Source organism: Carcharhinus amblyrhynchos, chromosome 9 (assembly GCF_965287045.1).
Source record: "Carcharhinus amblyrhynchos chromosome 9, sCarAmb.v2.hapA, whole genome shotgun sequence".
NCBI lineage: Eukaryota > Metazoa > Chordata > Chondrichthyes > Carcharhiniformes > Carcharhinidae > Carcharhinus > Carcharhinus amblyrhynchos.
Genome location: NC_137332.1, coordinates 98,766,173 through 98,786,650, shown reverse-complemented (window position 1 = coordinate 98,786,650; position 20,478 = coordinate 98,766,173). Strand labels below are relative to the sequence as shown.

Sequence of the window (20,478 nt, the reverse complement as noted above, 5' to 3'; positions counted from 1 at the left end):
TCACTGCAGTATTCCTAGCCTTTGACATGCTCTTATATCCATTGTGTTTATGTGGCTAGTCCAGTTAAGTTTCTCAAGGATGTACCCAGTGGGGGATTTAGTGATGGTAACACTATTGAATGTCAATGGGAGAAGGCTAGACCCTCTCTTCTTGGTGATGGTCATTCCCTGGCATTTGTGTGACATGAATATTACTTGATAATGAGAGGACTAATCTTTACTTTAACAATTCAACAGACTTTTCACAACTTTCTTCAGTTGAAGGTGTCAAGTGATGATTCCAAAATGTGGATAACTTGCAAACAAAAATGCCTTCTTAAAATATTTATTACCATCCCCATACCTCCCATTTTCCAATCTTGAATTAGCCTGTGTCGAACAATAAATTAACTGTCTGCTGATTTAATCTCCTTACGCTCGCTAACATCCCCTGATATCTTAACACAAAGGCCCAATGAGAAAGTCTGCGTCAGGCCTTATTCATTACCCTGACATACAGAGGGATCTGGGTGTACAGATCCATGAATCTCTGAAAGTGGCAACACAGATGGATAAAATGGTCAAGAAGGTATACAGCATGCTTGCCTTCATTTGATGAGGCACCGAGTATAAAAGTTGGCAAGTTATGTTACAGCTGTATAAAACTTTAGTTAGGCTGCATTTGGAACATTGCGTACACTTCTGGTTGCCACACTACCAGAAGGATGTGGATGCTTAGGAGAGGGTGCAATGAAGATTTACTAGGGTATCGCTTGGTCTGGAGGGCTTTAGGTATGACAAAAAGTTGGATAAACTCGGATTATTTTCACTGGAAAGACAGAGGCTGAGGGGCGATCTGATAGAAGTCTACAAAATTATGAGAGGCATAGATAGGGCGGATAGTGAAAGGGTTTTCCCAGGGTGGAAAAGTGGACTGTAAGAGGGCACAGGTTTAAGGTGAGAGGGGGAAAGTTTAGGGGAGATGTGCAGGGAAAGTTTTTCACACAGAGGGTGGTGGATGCTCAGAGATGGTGGAAGCAGGCACATGAGCAACATTCAAGGAGCATCTTAATAGACAAATGAACGGAGGGATAGAAACCACGATCGGCGCAGGCTTGGTAGCCGAAGGGCCTGTTCCTGTGCTGCATTGCCCTTTGTTCTAATGTAAGTTGTCAAAGTCATAGGTTTTGGGAGCTGCACACCAGACTGGCTGGGCAGACACTACTTTATAATTCACATGATGTATGATTATTATATAAAAAGTCAAGTGTTAATTATGTGTAATTATAAAACAGTGTGGAGTTTGCTCTTTCTCTTAGTGTCTGTGTGACTTTCCTCTGAGTGCTCCACTTTCCTCCTACAGTCCAGAGATGTGCAGGTTAGGTGCATTGGCCATGATAAATTGACTCTTAATGTCAGGGGGATTAGCAGGGCAAATACATGGGGTAGTGGGGATAGGGCCTGGGTGGGATCGTTGTTGGTGCAGGCTCGATGGGCCAAATTGTTTCCTCCTGTACTGTAGGGATTCTATGATTACAGGTTTCATGTAATTATATTCAGATTCTATGAAAACATTACAGGTTTTGTGTTATAAGTTATATTATCAGACTTTCTAATACTTGTTGATTAATTACTTATTCTTTAATTGTCTCACAATTAAAGCTCTTTATTTTAATAATTTGGCTGGTTTTCCACAATGCAGTAACTGGTTTAGCTTTTAAAATATCTTCTGGGTTAGTTCAAAATGGCTTCTGACCACATTAGCTTTTTTTCACATTTGTGGGACATGGGTGTCGCTAGTTGGCCCGCATTTATTGCCCATCCCTAATTGCCCTTGAGAAGGTGGTGGTGAGCTGAGTGGCTGGCTCGGCTATTTCAGAGGGCAGTTGAGAGTCAACCACATATAACAGATTGGGTGAGATTTTCCAGCCCCGCTTGCCCCAAGACTGGAAAACCCTGCCCCAATGGACCTTTGCATGATCTGCCCCCACCCACCACAATTGCCATGGTGGGTGAGATGGGAAAATTCTGCCCATTGACTCAGACCACAAAAAATGGTCATCGCACTAAAGCTAGTGTAAACATTGTAAAACTAGCGACAGTGAGATAGGGGTAATGGACTGGCAATCCTGAGGCCTGGACTGACGCTTTGTATACATGTGAGTTCAAGCCGTGTGTGGGGAATTTAAATTTGATGAATAAATTGGTAGCCTTGTCAATGATTTTTAAGTTGCTGTAAACAAAATTGCAAAAAAAAAAGCCCAACTGGTTCTTCAGGTCCACAGCTTTCCTGAACCCTCCTGAGGGCTGACCCCAGATCCTCCAGGAATTAAGACAACTCCCCAGGACACTACTTTGTGTAAACCTGGAGAAAAATCACTGGGACATTGGCAATAATCTGTCACTTTTTGTTTGGTTTTCTTTAAACATTTCTATTTACCAGATATAAAAATGGTGAAAATTGGGGCTGAAGTGCTGTTTGGCTGGCAGACCCGTATCGTGCAATTGAGTATGAGTCTTTTTGCTTTCCAATTGGCATAGGAAGGCGGAACTGGATAGGCACAGGTGAGTGGGCCAACTAATGGCCAACAGGGGCAAGTCATGTGACCAAATCCCTGGGAATGCATTTCTAAAACTGCTTTAGAAGCAGTTCAGAGAAGGTTGACTGGATTTATTCCTGGGACGTAGGCTTATGAGGAATTATTGAATCCCTACAGTGCAGAATGACCCATCGAGCCTCCAGCCGCATATGCCCACATATGCCCAATCCCCTTAACCCCACAAATTTACCCTGCCAATCCCTCTGACACTAAGGGGCAATCTAACATGGCCACTTCACCTAACCTGCACACCTTTGGCGTTATGATGTGGAGATGCTGACGTTGGACTGGGTAAACATAGTAAGGACTCTCACAACACCAGGTCAAATTCCAACAGGTTTATTTGGTAGCAAATGCCACTAGCTTTCGGAGCGTTGCTCCTTTATCAGGTGACCAGAACTCCCACTTACCTGACGAAGGAGCAACGCTCCGAAAGCTAGTGGCGTTTGCTACCAAATAAACCTGTTGGACTTTAACCTGGTGATGTGCGACTTCTTACCATCTTTGGAGTGTGAGAGGAAATGGGAGCACCCGGAGGAAACCCCCGCACACACGGAGACATTGCGTAGATTCCTCACAGACAGTGACCCGAGCCAGAATTGAACCTGGATCCTTGGCACTGTGAGGCAGCAGCGCCAACAAATATGGCACTGTGCAAGGAAAGGTTGAGCAGGTTGGGCCTGTAGCCATCCGAGTTTAGAGGAATGACAGTCATAGAGACATAGCCTCATAGAGGTTTGCAGCATGGAAACAGGCCCTTTGACCTAACTTGTCCATGCTGTCCAGTTCTTACCACTAGGCTAGTCCCAAATGCCTGCATTTTGTCCACATCCCTGTATACCCATCTTACCCAACTGCCTAAATGCTTTTTGAAAGACAAATTTGTACCTGTATCTATTACTGCCTCTGGCAGCTCGTTCCAAACCCTCTGAGTGAAAAAAAACTGCCCCTCTGTATCCTCCCCTCTCACCTTAAACCTATGCCCTCAATTTTAGCTCCCCTTTGGGAAAAGATATTGACTATCTAGCTGATCTATGCCCCTCATTATTTTATAATCCTCGATAAGAAGTCTTAGCCCTAAAAATATCAAACCAAAAATCAAAAGATTACCCCTAAGCCTCCAACACGCCAGGGAAAATAAATCCCAGTCTACCCAGCCTCTCTTTGTAACTCAGGTGATCTTACTGAGAGATTTAGAGTGGGTTTTTTTTTCCCACTCCATGAAGTTTCCCATTGAACACACGTCCTCTCCGTTCCGAATCCCACGGCGGGGGTGTGTGCTGTCAGCGGGGACCACAAGGTCCCACCAGTGTGACCCTGAGGTGACTTGATAGAGTGGCCTCCTCCTACACTGAAAGGATTCCATGGTTCTCTGGTTAAGCATCTTCTAAACCCTGTTATGAAATATCGGCCTGTATCAAATGTCTTTAATCTCATCCATGGGGGTTGCCTATTGTGAACCTGCCCCCTGAGATGAAGAACGGCCCGCTCATGTGGCCCATTCTCTAAGCCTGAGGTTGCCCATCGCTGCTGCAAGTCCTCGGACACCAGTCATAGAATCTTGGCATCCCGACAGTACAGAAGAGGCCATTTGGCCCATCAGGTCTGCACCGACTCTCTGACAGAGTATTTAACACAGATCCTCTCCCCTACCCTATCCCCGTAACTACACACATCTCCCATGGCTAATCCATCTAACCGACACATCTTGGGACATCAAGGGGCAATTCAGCACGGCCAATTCCCCCTACCCTTGCACATCTTCAGACTGTGCGAGGAAACTGGAGCACCCTGAGGAAACCCATGCAGACATTGGAAGTCAGTCCAACTCTGCCAATAGTGTAGCCACAGTAAAAAGTCTGACAACACCAGGTTTTAGTCCAACCTATTTATTTGATAATATACTCGTAAGCTTGCGAGTATATTATCAAATAAATAGGTTGGACTAAAACCTGGTGTTGTCAGACTTTTTACTGTGTTTACGCCAGTCCAACGCCGGCATACCCACATCATGACTACTATCAATAGTGTAGCCACACAGCCCAAAGAAAGGATATTCATGTGTGTGCATGTGTGATAGGGCCTCTGAGCTGCTTATTACTCTGTCCTCAGACAGGAAGGAACTTTAGATGGGCGATGAAGCAACTTGTTTCAGTATTGAGGCGGGACAGAGGAGAAACCAGGGGATATTTGTTAGGTTGAAGTTATTGCTGCTGGACCATAATAACTTCTGCTCTGCCATTTCTCAGGGCCTTAGGGAAGTGGGTATATATATAGAGAGAGAGAGAGAGATTGAGTGGGAGTGGAATATCTGCCAGTGTTTCCAGGGTGCAGATTGTGAAAGTGAAAGGGGAGGTAGGCTGTTGTTAAGAGATGGCAGCCAGTGAGAGGGAGATGGCAGCTAGGGAGAACTTGCTGTGCCCCATCTGCCTAGAGCTCCTCAAGGATGCCAGCACGCTGGAGTGCGGCCACACTTACTGCCAAGCCTGCATCGCCAGCTTCTGGGACAGCCAGCAGCCCCAGGTGTCGTGCCCGGAGTGCCGGGCCGTGTTCTCGGACAGGAGCACCAGGGCGGTGTACGCCCTGAGGAACGCGGTGCAGCAGGTCCGGGAGAACCAGGCAGAGGCGGAGGGGCAGCGCTGTCCGCGGCACGGAGCCCACTACACCCACTACTGCCTCAGGGATCACACTCCTCTGTGTGCCGTGTGCCAGCAGGGAGGAGATCACCAACAGCACACGGTCCACACCATCGCTGACTCTGTCAGACTTCACAGGGTGAGAGTTACACTGCAACATGCTTAGAGTGTGTGTACAGTTATGTGCATCTGCTTTCTTTCACTATCTCTTCTGTACATGTGAGTGTATTTATTTTGTGCATTTCCCTGTATGTGATACAATATCTACTTATTTATGTGCCTCTGTGGTACAGTACCTATATACTCTGTGATGATGAACTGGGGTAGGCACAATAAGAAGTCTCCCAACACCAGGTTATGGTCCAACAAGTTTATTTGGAAAGCAGCTCTCTGAAAGCTTGTGATTCTAATTAAACCTGTTGGACTATAACCTCGTTGCTGTGAGACTACACTGACTGTTTATTCTGTGTTATTAGTCTATGTGTAATTTTTTTTTATTCCTTCGGTGAATATGGGTGTCACTGGCTGGCCAGCATTTATTGCAGTAGGAAGTCTCACAGCAGCAGGTTAATTGCCCATCCCTACTTGCCCTTGTTCAGAGGGGCAAATAAGAGACAACCATATTGCTGTGGCTCTGTAGTCATATGTAGGCAGATTTTCTTCCCTAAAGGACATTAGTGGATCAGATGGGTTTTTCCAACAATTGACAATGGTTTCACAGTCATCAGTAGATTCTTTATTCCAGATTTTTTTAAATTCAAATTCCACCATCTGTCATGTAGGGATCTGAACCCGCGTCCCCAAAACATTAGCTGAGTTTCTGGATTAATATTCTAGCAATAATACCACTCAGTTATCACCTCCCCTATATTCTGTACATAACTGTGTGAATGATACAATGTATATTACTTGTTTATTCGGCACATATCCAGGTGTGATTTAATGCCTGTGTATATTCGGTGCATATCTGTGTGTGTCATTCAGCATCTCATAGAATCATAGGTCAGAATTTTACCACCCTGCCTGCCAGGGGAATCGGAGCCGGTGAGGGGCAAATCATGGAAAGGTTGGTTACCTCGGGTGGGACTTTATGGTTTTGGGACAAGCGAGGCTATAAAATCCCTCCCATAGAATCCCTACACTGGGATTCTGGGGCAATACTCCCAGAGGGAGGCCATTCAGCCCATCAAGCCTGCACCAACAACAAACCCACCTAGTCCTATCCGCATAACACCATGTATTTACCCTGCTAATCCCCCTGACACCAAGAGGCAATCCTAACCCACATATCTTTGGACTGTGGGAGGAAACTGGAGCACCCAGAGGAAGCCCACGCAGGCACGGAGAGAACCTCTAGATTCCATACAGACAACCACCCAAGGCCAGAATCGAACCTGGGTCCCTGGTGTTGTGAAGTAGCAGTGCTGACCACGCTGCACCGTCCCACTCCATCGATATATTTATCTGTATATATTCTGTACATATGTCTGTGCATGATAGTATACAGTATCTGTGTTTCCTGTACATATCTGTGTGTGCAAGTCTCACCATCTGTATATATTCTGTACATCTGTGTGTACGATACAACGCACAACATATGTATATTCTGTACTTTTTTTTAGAAACCCTACAGTGCAGAAAGAGGCCATTTGGCCCATCGAGTCTGCACCAACCACAATCCCACCTAGGCCCCGTCCCCCATATCCCTACACATTTACCACTAATCCCTCTAACCTATGCATCTTAGGACACTAAGGGGCAATTTTAGCATGGCCAATCAACCTAACTTGCACATCTTTAGACTGTGGGAGGAAACCGGAGCACCGGGAGGACATGAGGAGAATGTGCAAACTCCACACAGACAGTGACCCAAGCCGGGAATCAAACCCAGGTCCCTGGAACTATGTAGCTGCAGCACTAACCACTGTGCTACTGTGCTGCTATAATATCTGCATATTATGTACGTATATGTGTGTATGATGCAATGCGTATTTATCTTATATTCTGTACACAACGCAGGAGTGATTTTACGTTTTTGGAATGAGCAAGGCCGTAAAATCCTGCCCAATTCTATCCTGTGTATATTCACAGGAGGAATACAGTATCTTCAGTGTGTATGTGGGACTGTGTGACACAGTGTCTGTTCTGTGTATATTCAGAGGGGGAATACAGTATCTTCAGTGTGTATATAGAACTGTGTGACACAATGTCTGTTCTGTGTGTATTCAGAGAAGGAGTACCATGTCTGAAATATGTATATTTGGGACTGTGTGATACTGTGTCTGTTCTGTGTATATTCAGTGGAAGAATACAATATCTCCAGTGTGTATATAGGACTGTGTGACACATTGTCTGTTCTGTGTATATTCAGAGGGGGAGTACAGTATCTACAGGGTGTATATGGGATGTGTGACACAGTGTCTGTTCTGTGTATTTTCAGAGGGGGAGTACCATGTCTGAAATGTGTACATTTGGGATTGTGTGATACTGTGTCAGTTCTGTGTATATACAGAGGAAGAATACAGTATCCTCAGTGTGTATATAGGACTGTGTGACACAGTGTCTGTTCTGTGTATATTCAGAGGGGGAGTACCATGTCTGTAATGTGTATATTTGGGACTGTGTGATACTGTACTCCAGACCCCTTGGATTTAAGGTTAATATAAGGAAGGGGTTGCACAGGAGGTTGGAGTCGACAGCACAGTGAACTGGGGAGGTTGTTTTTGCGCTGGGATAGGGATTTGGTTGCGAGTGATGTTCCAGGAGGTCAGTGACGTTGATGCCGTTTTGCTTCGGAACCCGCCACCTGATTTTATTTGCTGGTGTGCTGTTTGACTGCAGGCCGCACTGAAGGAATCCTTGGTCAAGCTGGGCGAGGAGGAGAAGACATTCGCTGAGGTTCAACGTGAACAAAAACGCAACATCTCCGTGGCGGAAGTAAGTTCAGCTGACAAAGAACAAAGAAAGAAAATAACAGCACAGGAACAGGCCCGTCGGCCCTCCAAGCCTGCACTGACCACGCTGCCCTTCTGAACTGAAACCCCCTACCCTTTCGGGGATCATGCCCCTCTATTCCCATCCTATTCATGTATTTGCCAAAACACCCCTTAAAAGTCACTATCATATCTGCTTCCCCTATCTCCCCCAGCAGCAGATTCTGGGCACCCACCACCCTCTGTGTAAAAAAAACTTGCCTCGTGCATCTCCTTTAAATCTTTCCCCTCGCACCTTAAACCTCTGCTCCTTAGTATCGACTCGTCCACCCTGGGAAAAATGCTTCTGACTATCCACTCTGTCCACGCCCCTCATAATCTTGTAAACTTCTATCAGGTCTCCCCTCAACCTCCGTCGCTCCAGTGAGAACAAGCCAAGTTTCTCCAACCTCTCCTCATAGCTAATGCCCTCCATACCAGGCAACATCCTGGTAAATCTTTTCTGTACCCGCTCCAAAGCATCCAAATCCTCCTGGTAGTGTGGCGACCAGAATTGAACACTACAGTCCAAGTGCGGCCTAACTAAGGTTCTATAAAGATGCAAATGACTTGCAAATTTTTAATTTCAGTGCACCCTCCAATCAAAGCAAGTATGCCGTATGCCTTCTTGATTGCCTTCTCCACCTGCATTGCCAGTTTCAGTGACCTGTACACCCAGATCCCTCTACCTTTCAATACTCTTAAGGATTCTGCCATTTACTGCATATTTCCTGTCTGTATTAGACAGGAAAAATGCAATGTGATGTGAGGTAAAATGCATTACCTCACATCACATTGATGGATCAAATTCCACCTGCCATCTCTCACTGGAAGACCTGTCTTTCCCTCCCAGCATGCCAATCCCTTGTAAACGCTGGGTCTTCTCTCCCTTGCAGGAGGAGTTTACCACCAAGTTGACCCACGTCGAGAAGTCCTTTGCTGAGATGGGCCAGCTCATCCAGAGGAAGGAGCAAAGCTTGATGGAGAAACTGGAGGGGAGGATGGATACCACTTTGAAACGGATGGAAGCCAGACGGGGGGAAATCCAGAAAGGCCTGGAGGCCCTGGAAGCAGTAATCAAGAAGAGGAAAAAGCAGCTGGAGGAACAAGATGGCTTACTGTTCCTGCAGGTAAAGGAGTGGGAAGCAGGTTGTAGACTTTCTCCGGACACAACCTTACATTCCTGTCGGTGGTGGGAGTGGAACTCTATGGCTGCAATCTTCCGTTCTGGAGTCTGGGATTGGTGGTGGGAGCGACTCTGTGTGGGCAAGGATGCAGGCATAGCTGACCACGGGCAATCTCCTGTTGGTCAGCCAGCCACATTGGCATCTGCGAGGGGTCTTGCCAACTCTTGCAGCAGCGTCGGGACCAACCAGGAAGCCCCATCACCTCACGGGGTTTGAGGTCCAGTTGCCATCCTTCAAGGACATCCCAGTTGGTTGCACTATCCCTTCCGCCTTCACCCGGCCACACCTCCGCCCTTCCCCACGCCAATCCTCCCTCAATCATCTTCTGCCAAACCGCACTGCCAACGGTTGGTTCCAGGTGTAGGCAGGTGTTTTACAGATGCTCTCCATGGGGGAGGACAATGCAGCGACAACTCATCGTTAATTCTGGGAGCTTTGCCAGGCGTGTGCCACTGATGGCGCGGTCCTGACTGTGAGCATTTGAATTTCCCACTGATAGGCCACGTAATTGTTGGAGGGGGGAACCTTAATCCTGGCGAGGTGGCCTTTTAATGCCAGATGTGCGAGGCCATGCAAAAGGACTTCCCAGTGTTGTTCACTGGGAAAAATGCGGCCACCATTAACCCGCCTTCGAAGCCCTGTGAACAGAATTGCTAAAGTACATCCTGCCATCGGCAAACTGAGCCTTGGCCTCGCAGCAAATTAAGTTCCCCTCACAAGCCTCCGCCTCACCTCCCTGCAGGCCAAGCCTCCAGCCGCAGATAGGCCCGGAAGATTCCGAGACTGTCGAGTGCGCAGGTCTGTGGGCGTGTGTCAATCTGACAGACTGGCGTGTGTGAAAGCTCCAGATTAACCACTTGCTAAATACATCTCAACCAGCTCTTTAAGCAGAGGAGCCATGTGATATGTTGGACAGGGTGAAAGTGTATTTCATTCGATGCAAGCTAAAATAATTTTCTCCTTTTCTTTTTTTGTGAAGGGAGTGAGTCTTCTGAAGCAGAGGTATGTGTTTTAAGTCACGGAAAGATGGGAGATTAAATATTGGGTAGATTTTTCACTGCAGGGATGTTGACATCTCTTTATGTCTACAGGCCTCCAGCGGACTATAAGGCACTGGAAGCTCTACCTGAGGACGTCACTTTGGAAGTGTTGGAAGGGCCTTTGCAGTACAGAGTGTGGAAGGAATTGAAAGCAGCCATCAAACCAGGTGAGTTCCTCAAAATATTGACGTCTATACCACAACAGCAAAGACGTCAGGACATCCCAAAGGGCTTTTGAAGTGCAGTCATTGTTTATCCGCAGGGAACACAAGACTTAATTTGCTCACAGCAAGGCCCCAGATAAAGGAAAGTGATAATATCTGGATTATCTACCAGTGATGTCTGTTGAGGGAATGAATATATTTTTTAAAAGTCTGTTATAAGGTATGGGTGTCGCTGGCTGGGCCAGCATTTATTGCCCATCCCTAATTGCCCATTGAGAAGGAGGTGGTGAGCTGCCTTCTTGAACCTGCTGCAGCACCCACAGTGCTGTTCGGGAGGGAGTGCCAGGATTTTGACCCAGTGACAGTGAAGGAACGGCCAATATATTTCCAAGTCAGGATGGTGAGTGTTTTGGAGGGGAACTCCCAGGTGATGGTGTTCCCAGGTATCTGCTGCCTTCTCCCTTCTAGGTAGTAGTGGTCGTGGGTTTGGAAGGTGCTGTTAAAGGAACTTTGCAGTGCATCTTTTAGATGGTACACGTGGCCATCACTGTGTGTTGGTGATGGAGGGATTGAAGGTTTTCAGAAGGGATGCCAATCAAACAGGTTGCTTTGTCCTGGATGGTGTTGAGCTTCTTGAGTGTTGTTGGAACTGCACCCATCCAGGCCAGGGGAGAGTATTCCATCACACTCCTGACTTGTGCCTTGTAGATAGTGGGCAGGCTCTGGGGAGTCAGGAGGTAAGTTACTGACCACAGGATTCCTACGCTCTGACCTGCTCTGGCAACCATAGTATTTATATGGCCATTGAACATCAAGGGGCGGTGGTTGGATTCTCTCTTGTTGGAGATGGTGATTGCCTGGCACCTGTGAGGCGCGAATATTCCTTGCTATTTGTCATCCGAATAGTGTCCAGATCTTGCTGCATTTGGACTGCTTCAGTTTCTGGGGAATATAGGCCAGGCCCCAAGGAGGACAACTCCCTCCCTTGCTTTTTTTTTGAAATATGGCCAAGGATCCTTTTTATATCCACCACCTGACTAGCTTTAGTGGTTTACTCTTAAAACCCCTGACAGTGTGGCATTCCCACGGCACTGCTGTGGAAGATTGCTCTGGACATGGTGCTCAGGAACGTGAGAAATGGGAGCAAGAGTAGGCCATTCAGCCCCTCCAGCCAGCATTCATAAGATCATAGCTGATTTGAGCACAGCCTCAACTTTGCTTTCCTGTCGGACCCCTCCCACATTCCTTTCCCGCCACCCCGCAGTGCCCTGTAAACCTGGATCCCTGTGTCAATCAGTAATCAGTCTAACTCAGTCTTGCACATATTCAGTGACCTAGAAGTTTCCACCGTTCTCATAGAACCATAGAAACCCTACAGTGCAGAAGAAGGCCATTTGGCCCATCAAATCTGCACTGACAACTATCCCACCCAGGCCCTATTCCCATAACCCCATTAGTTAACCTGCTGATCCCCCTGACACTAGGGTCAATTTAGTACGGCCAGTCAAGCTACAACGCACATCTTTGGAGTGCGGGAGGAGCATCCGGAGAAAACGGAAGGAACCCAGAGCACCCAGAGGAAACCCACGCAGACACTGGGAGAATGTTCAGATTCCATTCAGACAGTGACCGAAGCCAGAATTGAACCTGGGTCCCTGGCGCTGTGAGGCAACAGTATTAACCACTGTGTCACTGCGCCATCTTCTCTGGGCAGAGAATTCCAAACATTAACAACCCTGGACAAGGAGAAGAAGACACTCACCGAGGTTCAACATGAACGAAAACGCAACATCTCAGTGGCGGAAGTAAGTTCAGCTGACAAAGAACAAAGAAAGAAAATTACAGCACAAGAACAGGCCCTTTGGTCCTCAAGTCTGCACCGACCATGCTGCCCAATTTAACTAAAACCCCCTACTCTTCCGGGGATCATATTCCTCTATTCCCATCCTATTTATGTACTTGTCAAGATGCCCTTTAAAAGTCACTATTGTATCCACTTCCACTACTTCCCCTGGCAACGAGTTCCAGGCACCCATTATTCTCTGTGTAATAAATCTGCCTCGTACATTTCCTTTAAACCTTGCCCCTCGCACCTTAAACCTACGTCCTTAGTAATTGACTGTTCCACCCTGGGAAAAAGCTTCTGACTCTCCATTCTGTATATGTCCCTCATAAACTTGTAGACTTCTATCAGGTCTCCCCTCAACCTCCCTCACTCCAGTGAAAACAAACCAAGTTTCTCCAACCTCTCCTCATAGCTAATGCCCTCCATAGCAGGCAACATCCTGGTAAATCTTTTCTGTACCCTCTCCAAAGCCTCTGGTAGTGACCAGAATTGAACACTTCTTTAAGTGTGGCCTAACTAATGTTCTACAAAGCTGTAACATAACTTGCCAATTTTTAAACTCAGTGCCCTGGCTGATGAAGGCAAGCATGCCGTTTGCCTTCTTGACCACCTTCTCCAACTGCATTGCCACTTTCAGTGACCTGTGTATCTGTCCATCCAGATCCCTTTGCCTATCAATAGTCTTAAGGATTCTGCCATTTATTGTATATTTCCTATCTGTATTAGACCTTCCAAAATGCATTACCTCACATTTGTCCAGATTAAACTCCATCTGCCATCTCTCCACCCAAGTGTCCAACTGGTCTATATCCTGCTGTATCCTCTGATGGCCCTCATCACTATCCGCAAATCCACCAACCTTTGTGTCGTCCGCAAACTTACTAATCAATCCAGTTACATTTTCCTCCAAAGTTTTTATATATATTACAAACAGCAAAGGTCCCAGCACTGATCCCTGAGGAACACCACTTGTCACAGCCCTTCATTCAGAAACACACCCTTCCACTGCCACCCTCTGTCTTCTTTGACCGAGCCAGTTTTGTATCCACCTTGCCAGCTCACCTCTGACCCCATGTGACTTCATCTTCTGCACCAGTCTGCCATGAGGGACCTTGTCAAAGGCCTTACTGAAGTCCATGTAGACAACATCTACTGCCCTACCCTCCTCAATCATCTTCGTCACTTCCTCAAAAAACTCAATCAGGTTTGTGAGACACAACTCCCCTTCACAAAACCATGTTGCCTCTCACTAATATGTCCACTTATTTCCAAGTGGGAATAAATCCTGCCTTGGAGAATCCTCTCCAATAATTTCCCATTACTGATGTAAGGCTCACCAGCCTGTAATTATCTGTAATTATTCTAGTCTACTTATCTAAGGAAAGACACACTGGCGTTGGAGACAGTCCAGAGAAGGTTCACTCGATTGATCCTGGGTATGGCGGGATTTTCTTATGAGGAGATTTTGAGTAGTTAGAGCGAGTACTCATTGGAGTCCGGAAGAATGAGAGGCAACCTTACTGAGCCATATCAGATTCTCAGGAAGTTTGATAGGTTAGATGCTGAGAGGTTGTTTCCCTGTGTGGGCAATGTCTATATCCATTGAAGACAGAGATAAGGAGAAATACCTTCTCTCAGAGGGTAGTGAGTGTGTGGAATTCTTTACCGCAGAGAGCTGTAGAGGCTGGATCATTAAGTATATCCAAGGCTGAGATTGACAGATTTTTAATCAGTAAGGGAATCAAGGTTTATCCTTGGGGATAAGGTGGGAAAGTGGAGTTGAGGATTATCATATCAGGTCAATCATGATCTTATTAAATGGCAGAGCAGACTCGATGGGCTGAATGGCCGACTTCTGCTCCTTTGTCTTCTGGTCTTAGTGAATCAGATGGGTTTTTACGACTATCGACCACAATTTCTTGTCCAGGATTAGACTTTATATTCAGCTTTTTATTGAATTCCAGTTTTGCCATTTGCCATGGTGGGATTCGAATCCTAGACAGGGTGTTAATTCTAGAGCTCTGGATTACAACTCCAGTGACAATATCCCGACAGAGGAGGCAATGGCCTAGTGGTATTAGCGCTGGACTGTTAATCCAGAAACTCAGTGGGGAACAAAAACAGAAAATGCTGCAAAATCTCAGCAGGTCTGATATCATCTGTGAAGGGAGAACGGATATGGAGATGCCGGCATTGGACTGGGGTAACCACAGTAAGAAGTCTCACAACACCAGGTTAAAGTCCAACAGGTTTATTTGGTAGCAAATGCCACTAGCTTTTGCAGTACTGCTCCTTCGTCAGTTGAGTGGGGAATTCTGATCACAAACAGGGCAAATAAAGGCACACACTCAGTTTACAGAATATTGATTAGAATGTGTGTCTTTACAGCTAATCAAGTCTTAAAGGTACAGACAATGTGAGTGGAGAGAGCATTAAACACAGGTTAAAGAGGTGTGTATTGTCTCCAGACAGGACAATTAGTGAGATGTTGCAAGCCCAGGCAAGTCATGGGGGTTACAAATAATGTGACATGAACCCAAGATCCTGGTTGAGGCCGTCTTCATGTATGCGGAACTTGGCTATCAGTCTCTGCTCAGCGACTCTGCGCTGTCATGTGTTGTGAAGGCCGCCTTGGAGAACGCTTACCTGAAGTTCAGAGGCCGAATGCCTGTAACCGCTGAAGCATTCGCCAACAGGAAGGGAACAGTCTTGCCTGGTGATTGTCGAGCGGTGTTCATTCATCCGTTGTCGTAGCATCTGAATGGTCTCCCCAATGTACCAAGCTTCGGGACATCCTTTCCTGCAGCGTATCAGGTAGACAACGTTGGCTGAGTTGCAAAAGTATGTACCGTGTACCAGATGGGTGGTATTCTCACGTGTGATGATGGTATCCATGTCGATGATCCGGCATGTCTTGTAGAGATTGCTGTGGCAGGGTTGTGTGGTGTTGTGGTCACTGTTCTCCTGAAGGCTGGGTAGTTTGCTGCGAACAATGGTCTGTTTGAGGTTGTGCGGTTGTCTGAAGGCAAGAAGTGGGGGTGTGGGGATGGCCTTGGCGAGATGTTCGTCTTCATCAATGACACATTGAAGACTCCAGAGAAGATGTTGTAGCTTCTCCGCTCCGGGGAAGTACTGGATGACGAAGGGTGCTCTGTCCACTGTGTCCCGTGTTTGTCTTCTGAGGAGTTCAGAGCAGTTTTTCTCTGTGGCATGTTGGAACTCTCGATCGATGAGTCGAGCGCCATATCCTGTTCTTATGAGGGCATCTTTCAGAGTCTGGAGGTGTCTGTTGCGATACTCCTTATCTGAGCAGATCCTGTGTATACAGAGGGTTTGTCCGTAGGGGATGGCTTCTTTAACGTGTTTAGGGTGGAGGCTGGAGAAGTGGAGCATTGTGAGGTTATCCGTGGGCTTGAAGTACTCTGAAGTGCTGAGGTGACTGTCCTTAATGGAGATGCGTGTGTCCAAGAATGTAACTGATTCTGGGGAATAGTCCATGGTGAGTCTGATGGTGGGATGGAACTTGTTGATGTTATCATATAGTTGTTTCAGTGATTGTTTACCACAAATCCAAAGGAAGAAAATGTCATCAATGTATCTAATATATAGCATCGGTTGAAGGTCCTGTACAGTGAAGAAGTCTCATTCAAAACTGTGCATGAAGATGTTGGCATATTGAGGTGTGAATTTGTTCCCCATGGCTGCTCCGTGTATCTGGATGAAGAACTGGTTGTTGAAGGTGAAGACATTGTGGTCCAGGATGAAGTGGATGAGTTGTAAAATTGCATCTGGAAACTGACAGTTGTCGGCGTTGAGTACTGAGGCAGTTGCAGCAATGCCATCGTTATGGGGATGCTGGTGTAGAGCGCCGAGACATCCATTGCGACGAGGAGTGTCCCTGGTTCAACTGCTCTACGTGTGCTGAGTTTCTGTAGGAAGTCTATAGTGTCACGACAAAAGCTGGGGGTTCAGAACACCCTCCGCGCTCTCATCCCACGTACTCCCCACATGGGAGATCTCTACTGCCTCCCAAAGATACACAAGGCAAACACACCCAGCCGTCCCATTGTATCGGGTAATGGGACCCTGTGCTAGAACCACTCGGGCTACACCGAGGGCATCCTGAATCCCATTGTACAAAGAACCCCCAGCTTTTATTGCGACATTACGGACTTCCTACAGAAACTCAGCGGTCACAGGCATTCAGCCTCTGATCTTCGGGTAAGCGTTCTCCAAGGCAGCCTTCATGACACAAGACAGCGCAGAGTCGCTGAGCAGAGACTGATAGCCAAGTTCCACACACATGAGGACGGCCTCAACCGGGATCTTGGGTTCATGTCACACTGTAACCCCAATGACTTGCCTGGGCTTGCAACATCTCACTTACTCTCCTGTCTGGAGACAATACATATCTTTTTAACGTGTGCTCAATGCTCTCTCCACTCACATTGTCTGCACTTTGAAGAATTGATTAGCTGTAAAGACTCGCATTCTAATCAGGATTTTGTAAACTGAGTGTGTGTCTTTATAAGCCCTGTTTGTGATCAGAAGTTTATGGGGAGAGGGCGGGAATGTGGAACTGAGCCACGACAGATCAGCCATGATCTTATTGAATGGCGGGGCAGGCTCAAGGGGCTAGATGGCCTACTCCTGCTCCTATTTCTTATGTTCTTATGTTATCTGACGAAGGAGCAGCGCTCCAAAAGCTAGTGGCATTTTCTACAAATAAACCTGTTGGACTTTAACCTGCTGTTGTGAGACTTCTTACTGAGAGAGAACAGAGCCAACCTTTCGAGTCTGGATGACTCTTTCTCAGAGCCAGACAAGATAACCCGGGTTCAAATCCTGCCACGGCAGATGGTGGAATTCGAATTCAGTCAAAAATGTCTGGAATTGAGAATCTACTGATGACCGTTAAAGCATTGTTGATTGTCGGAAAAATCCATCAGGTTCACTAATGTCCTTCAGGGAAGGAAATCTGCCGTCCTTACCCGGAATGGCCTACAGAACCACAGCAATGTGGTTGACTCTCAACTGCCCTCAGGCAAATAGGGGTGAGCAATAAACGTTTTATTCATTCATAAATAAATAAAACAAAAATACCAGATAGGCAGGTTTTGAGACTAAAGGTGTATGTAGGGAGTTAAAGACCATTGTTGTATCGAATGTTGGGGCAGGTGGATGGACTGAATGGTCAACTCCTCTGCCTGCTCCTATAGTTTGTGTTCCGCCGGGATTAGCCCTGAGGTATCGGCTGATTATCTAAGATCGCCTCGAACTGTTTCTGTTACAGGGCCAGCCTCACTGACTCTGGACCCAGCCACAGCCAGTCCCTGGCTCATTCTGTCCAAGAGCCTGACCAGCGTGGCGCACGGGAATCAGAAGCGGCGTTTGCCCGCCGACCCCCGGAGATTCGACCCCTGCCCCTGCGTCCTCGGCTCGGAAGGATTCACGTCGGGGCAGCACTACTGGGAAGTGAAGGTGGGCCGCAAGAGCTGCTGGACCCTGGGTGTGGCCAGGGAGTCCGTCAGCAGGAAAGGGGACGTCCTCCTGTCACCCCCCAATGGCTTCTGGGTAATGGGCTTGAGGAGCTGGAATCAGTACAAGGCCTTCACTTTAACGCTGAGCGATCTTCACTTAGACGTCAAGCCCCGGGAGATTGGCATCTACCTGGATTGGGAGGGAGGGAGAGTGTCCTTTTACAATGCTGCTGACATGTGCCACCTCCACACTTTCCGAGGCACCTTCACTGAGAAACTGTACCCCTTCTTCAGCCCTGGACTGAACCGCGGTGGCACGAATGCCGAGCCTCTTCAGCTGCTCAGCCCGACCATCCCAACCCCCGACGTTGACAAGGAGGAGAAGGAGGAGGGAATGGGTCCAATTTTGGCTTGCGATAGGGAGGGCGCGACAATCTCTGCCCCCCTGGCGAGCGCCGACACTCTCCGCTGGGACTTGGACACTTGGAGGTGGGCCTGGCTCTGCTTTGGTCTGCTGATCTTGCTGGGGGTAGCCTCGCCGGGCAGTGCCAATTTCGTCGAGATGTATCTGGTGTGCTGCGGCATGCTGGCGTCGGCAGGCTGGCTCTGGGCCCTGCTGGGCCAGGGGGCGCTGGCGGGTGTTTCCTGGCTCTCCTGTGGCCTGCTGGCCTACGCCGGCCTGAGCTGCCTGTTGCTGGCTTACGCCCAGCAACTCGGGGCCTGCTTGCTGGGGCTGAACCTGGCCGGGCTGCTGCTGGCCTCGATGGGCCGCCCACGCCCCTTCTGGGTGCTGCTCAGCCTGGGGTCCCTGGCAGGACTGGTCTGGCTGTCGGATTACGAGGTGTGGGTCTGGTGGGTCTGCTGCGGCCTGCTGGCGCACGCCGGCCTCTGCCTGTCCCTGCTGGGCTACTGCAACTTGGCCGAGCTCTGCTGGTGGTGTGTCGGCGTCAAGGGCTACGTCGGACTGTGCCTCCTCCTGCTGAGCTATCATCCACTGGCCGGCCTCTGCTGGCTGGGCCTGGGCCTGCTGGGGCTCCGCTTGTCCATGAGGGGCTCCCTGGAGTGCCAGTCGGTTATGGCTGGCATTCTGGGTTACAATGGCCTGTGGTGTGCCCTGGTGGGTGAAGCTGAGCTTTCTGCTGTCACGCTGGGCCTTGCCAGTTTATCGTGGTCTTGTTGGCCTTATTATGCCCTCTGGGTTGAATCTCTGTAATAAGCCCTCGAGGCATAAGTCTCTTCAGCAAAATCCCTTCGTTTGCAACTCCAACTGCATTGCACAGAGTGTAACAGTCAACAGTCTAATCTCGGGGGTGCCAGAGGAACTGACACCCCTGGTTAAATACAAGGAAAAGACTCCCTGATTGGTCTATCAACTGACTCCTTAATCAGGGAGTTCATTTTCCCATAGGCCAACTTCATTGGCCTGATTAAAGGATTTACGTCTCCCTGCACCCACCACTCCCCCCCTCTGCTATTGAACTTGACACCCATTGATAAACCCTTCCCCCGGGCCCCTCGAGAATCTCCCAGCGCCTTACCGCCCAGCATGATGCCCTCGCTGTCGACCAAGCTTGTGTGATAAAATGGCGGACGCGCCGGGCCGATTCTCAACCCACGTTCCACCAACCCCCACCCTTAAAGACCCACAACGCTTGAAGTCGGTCTTGGCCCACGCCCCAGGGTTTGCAACAAAGGAGGGGTGGCGTGCTTCCGTTCCGTGCACCCATCCCAGAAGGCGATGCCACATTGCGCACGCCCTCCCGCCCATCCCAGCACCCCCCCCCCCCCCCCATCCTGTGAGTGGGCACTGATCACTTCGGCAGTTCACAGACTTTCGGCCAACTCGTGAGTGTAACTGACTCGGCGCATCAGAGAAACCGTTAACTGACAAAACTCTTCACCTGACAATCTTGCCACAATATTCGGACAGCTGGCCTGTGCCACCCCATCAGAATCGTCAATTTAGATCGGCACGCTCTCTCGCGCTCTTGCTTCTGCGCCCCTTACCCTGGGGAATGTCGCCAACCACAGTGCTAAGTGTGTCCGCCCTTTGATCACTACAATGAAATTTAAAATGGCGCACTGTCTCACCGTCCCTGCTCCTCCTGTAATTAGTGGCACAGCCGTTAGCATTGCTGCATCACAGTTCTAGGCACTTGGGTTCAAACCCGGCTTCAGTCTGTGTGGAGTTTGCACGTTCTCCCCGTGTGTGCATTTCCTCCGGGGGCTCTGGTTTCCTCCCACACTCCAAAGATGTGCGAGTTAGGTGCATTGGCTGTGCTAAATTGCCCCTTAGTGTCACGGATGTGTAGGTTAGAGGGATTGGCAGGGTAAATATGTGGGGTTATGGGGATAGCGTCGAGGTGGAATTGTTGTCGGTGCAGACTTGATGGGCTGAATGGCCTCCTTCTGCACTGTCGGGTTTCTTTGATTCTGTGAATGAGGAGTTATTGAGCCATCACAGCACAGAAAGGTGATGATTCGGCCTGTTCACTCCGAGTGAGTGGGCAGACCTGAGGGTCCACTATTATATTGCCCAGAGGGACAGAGAGAAAGAGTATGGCCAGGATTATC

At 48.3% G+C, this 20,478-nt stretch overlaps 1 protein-coding gene across 1 annotated transcript; it reads left to right on the top strand.

The window, feature by feature from the left end:
* The first annotated feature begins 4,952 nt into the window (after nt 1-4,952).
* On the top strand, nt 4,953-19,497 carry LOC145348644 (E3 ubiquitin-protein ligase TRIM69-like). The gene is made up of 6 exons (XM_080196810.1): nt 4,953-5,354; nt 8,057-8,152; nt 9,084-9,317; nt 10,354-10,376; nt 10,466-10,581; nt 17,718-19,497. Exons 1-6 carry the CDS (start codon nt 4,953-4,955, stop codon nt 19,115-19,117), a joined length of 2,271 nt encoding a protein of 756 aa, XP_080052936.1. The 3' UTR covers nt 19,118-19,497.
* Nucleotides 19,498-20,478: the final 981 nt, after the last annotated feature.